At 40.8% G+C, this 3,969-nt stretch overlaps 1 protein-coding gene across 1 annotated transcript in view; it reads right to left on the reverse strand.

Annotated features, from left to right (window-relative positions):
* Window positions 1-3,969, reverse strand: part of tjp1a (tight junction protein 1a) — a 221,129-nt gene that overhangs the window by 547 nt on the left and 216,613 nt on the right. Inside the window, exon 30 of the mRNA XM_010779038.1 lies at window positions 3,745-3,888. Coding sequence (XP_010777340.1) covers window positions 3,745-3,888 — 144 coding nt within the window. The remainder of the gene's footprint in view (window positions 1-3,744; window positions 3,889-3,969) is intronic.

A 3,969-nucleotide genomic window follows, 5' to 3' on the forward strand; every position in this document is an offset into this window, starting at 1 on the left:
GGGGGGGGGGCGAAGAGTTATAACAGCTGCTTTTGAAAAATGAGCTGTAACGCATTTCACAAGCACTATTATCTGAAAAATCTATTGTACGGCACTGAGCTTGATCGTATCTATCGTCTCCGAGCCATGTGAGGTAATCTCACATGGCTTTGTGGCCTATGAGAGCAAGTCAAAGTGATTTCACATTTTTATTGAATGTCCATGGCCTCTTGCCGGCCTCAAATTAAGCCTCCGTTACTGTGAGGTCTGAGTTTAATTACAATTATAAACATACAGGTCTGTGCCAAGAGGAGCGTTCGTCTAATCAATCAGAGTAAGCAGAGCCAGCTCGGCACCGCCCCATCGATACTGTACGCTCAAAGTGACCATATAAACACTGACTGTGACTCTAGCACTAAACTCTGGGTCCTAATGAAGAGGTACATGTGAGCAGAGGACTCTCTTCAACCTGAAACTTATCAAGACTCTTTGTTATCAGGTCAAAGCTCAGTGTTTAGTCACTGCCTTCTTGGCAGTGTGTTAGGTTCAATAGCAGGTTCATACTGTTGGACTCTCATAACTCATTTCGTTTTTCCTTCTAGGTTTGTTGTAACAGGGTTGAACGTTTGATCCCTTGTGAAAATACAATTGCTATATAAATGCAGTCAGAGGTTTAGTGCAGCGTTACTGATTCATTGGGACTGAGAGGGAGCCTGACCCTGTTTGCTGACATCTCTTTCGTGATGTGAAACTAACTCGACTTTGTTTCCTTCTTAGATCAACTGTAAAACAACTACACTTTAGAAATAACCTTGTCTGCAAACATCCTTTGCTCCCGCGTCTGGTGTAGCTTTTGTTTTGAGCTGTACTGGATGCTGGCTCAATGAAAAACAAAACGACTCACTGCCAGCCTGCCTTTAGAGTCTCACAGCCTCTACGAGAGAGGTAAAGTAGCCAAGACACTAATCAAGAGTCTTTTCTTTTATCTTGAAGGAGGCGGTGTGCCAAAGCGCTAATCTTCAGAACTTCAAATAACCAGCTGCTTGTGCCTTATCATTTCTTTGATGTCTGCCTGTGAAGCAGCACCTAACACGAATAAGTGGGACTGTCCTTTGGTTCCTGAGGCGAGGAGAGCACAGGTCACATGTAAAGTTGTCAGAGCGGTAATCGAAAGTCAAAGGAGACTTTCATTCAGCATTGTTGAAAATGTCAGCAATAACTCAGGGGAAATCTGAAAGAGTAGTTGGGAATCTATTTCGGATAACTTTTGCTCACATAACATTAAAACAAAAGGTCACAAGTCAGTATATTAAAAACAGTCCGGACTATAATAACTATGAAGACTTTAAAGGAACCCTGTGAAGTGTTCATGTTTAGCGTTGCTTCCCAAACCGCATCGTGTGTATACTTAAGGTTCAACTTACCGTCATTTTAGCTATTGATTAATCTTCTTGAAGTTAATCATTTGGACGTTCAAATATTTACCAGTTTCTAATGTGCTATGTTCACATTTCCTATTGTCCAAATCCACCCACTTGTGTTCAGTGTATATGTTAACAGTGTAAAGCAGCAAATCAGAGACTGCTTCAGAATTGAGGAAAAGATTCATCATTTGCCAAAAATAGTTGCTGAATCATTTCCCGACTACCCATCAATTAATCAACTAATAGTTTTTACGCTAGTGTATTCTCAAGGCTTAGTGCGAGGTCCACATAATTACATTTTCTGAAGCGTTCAGCCGTATCTTGTGACCTTTATGAGCAGATAAGAGTTTGCCCCATCTGAAGGTTAAGACCACAAAAAGCGTCTGAAAGCTCCTAAACTTGTCCAGTAAATTGAGCTTTAAGGTCACCGATAAAGACTAAAGCTACATTTTCAAAGCCGTTCAGTTTCAATAAAACCTGCGTGGTTCATAGCGATGCTTCCTGTGCATCGGGTGGTAGACTTTGTCTCCTGCTGAAGCATAACTTTGTGGGATGACAATACTACCGGAGGATGAGTGAAACAGACGGCAGCAATTTGTATCACATTACCTGCCAGTTTGTTTTTTGGGCGTCCTGGGAATGTGGAAATAGAGCATGGAATACAAACCTACCCACCAGCCCAGGGGATCAATACGTATGACAGAAACAGGCACCACACTTATCAGAACATTATCTCCAGACATGGTCAAACCCAAAAGACTGCATAGAATATGAGGTATTTGGACATCATTTGATGGTAGGGCGTTCAACGTTAACAGTTATTTGACAGTATCTAATTTCAGCCTTTACGTATATGAAGTGATCATCGACAGAATAACACAGTATCCATAGAAGGGAGGAAGGAGCAGAGAGTTGTTTATAGAGAGAAGCAGAGTGAGAAGGAAAGCAGAGAAGGGCAGGAGGAGGCCAGAGAGTGGCCTTGCTTCACAATAAGAGGATTACGACGCAGACCGATAATCCCCCCACAATTCAGCGGGACAACAGAGTGAGCTCACATGTCATTCAGCCCTGAAAGTCTCATCCTTAAAATGAGGCTAATTAACAGCTAATCTCGACCACTGCCAACATCACCACTGGTTTGGAAGAAGACAGCGACTTTGTTAAGAAAGGGGAGAGGGGGAATTAGATATTTTATTTAGTTTGAATACTTTCACAGCAGGAGCTCAACTGAACCAGGGTTATTTCCCTAATGTCTGTTTTCTCAGTCACATGACACACTAGTACATGATGATATATTTGAAAGGGTTTATCTTGGTTCTGACTCTCATTATAATGATCTGTGCAATTTGTCCATACACTGCTGATCATTTCAAGTCTAAATATAAATATCGACTTCACAGACAGTATTCTGTTCTGTGGTTTTGGACCTTTGTAGGCAATTCTTTATTAGATGGATGACATCTTTTATACTGTTCTTTATCAAATCTCAAAAACAGATATTAGATTTACATTTTTGAGTAGATGATAAAGTGTAAACAGCAAGATAACCATTTACTGATGGAGGGTTTACAGCTAAATATATGCATTTGTCTGAATCCTCTCCTGCAGCCCACTTCCCTGTTTTACAATCCAAGACTGAAGCCAGTCTTAAGGATGCATTTACAAAAACATAAATGTTTGAGTCACCTGAAAGCAACCTTGAATAATGGGAACACTAAGGAAGATGGAAGCTACATTTAGAGAGCTACATTTTGACGTTTCACAGTTTTGAAGGATACAATACAAGCATTATTGGTCATGAGTCATGACAGTGTTTCATTTTCCTGGAGGATCTATGAAAGCTGTTCTTCAGGTCGGGATTTGGGTGGCTATGTGAGAATGATCACTCAGAGCAGCATGCATTACACTTCTACCTGATGAACAAATGATTATACAGCCAAGTGTTTGATGCATGAATGTTAAGTGAATTTAGAGAAACTTGTTAAAATGATTAAAGAAGTAAGAAACAAGAGTGAAATACTGCAATTAAAGCATGTGAAATCAATGAGGAGACCGAGATCAGGACACCAAATGAAGAAAACCAGTGATACAGTGATTGTGAGTTAACTAGTGTGAATGATGAAAATGATTCAACTAAAGCAGTCAATTATGAAAAAAAGATTTTGCCTCTAGATTGGTTCTCAGATGTTTAGAGTGACCAAAATGTAGATTTTTTTTGAATGAAGAGAACCAAAAGTAGGGGTAAAATCTACAAATAATAATTAAACAGTGACCCACAACCCAAAAATTGTCACACAGCCAGCCCAAACGACCCCAGAAGAACAGAGAGAGCACAGCATACCCGACGAGGAGTCGGAGGATTTTAGAGCAAAAGACCAACCATCAGGGGTCATAGACGCACAGTGAGGTAAGCGCAGCTCCACAGGCTTCAAGAACTTGAGGCCGTGAGGTCCACACATCACCAGAGGGCTGAGCAGAGTCTCTCCTGGGAACACAAACACACATTCAAGACCATTAAAGTTAACACACATAAGCAGGTCTCAAATGCACTTGGATTAGGACTACT

Source organism: Notothenia coriiceps, unplaced genomic scaffold, assembly GCF_000735185.1.
Source record: "Notothenia coriiceps isolate Sejong01 unplaced genomic scaffold, NC01 NC01_scaffold00000339, whole genome shotgun sequence".
In the NCBI taxonomy this organism is placed as follows: domain Eukaryota; kingdom Metazoa; phylum Chordata; class Actinopteri; order Perciformes; family Nototheniidae; genus Notothenia; species Notothenia coriiceps.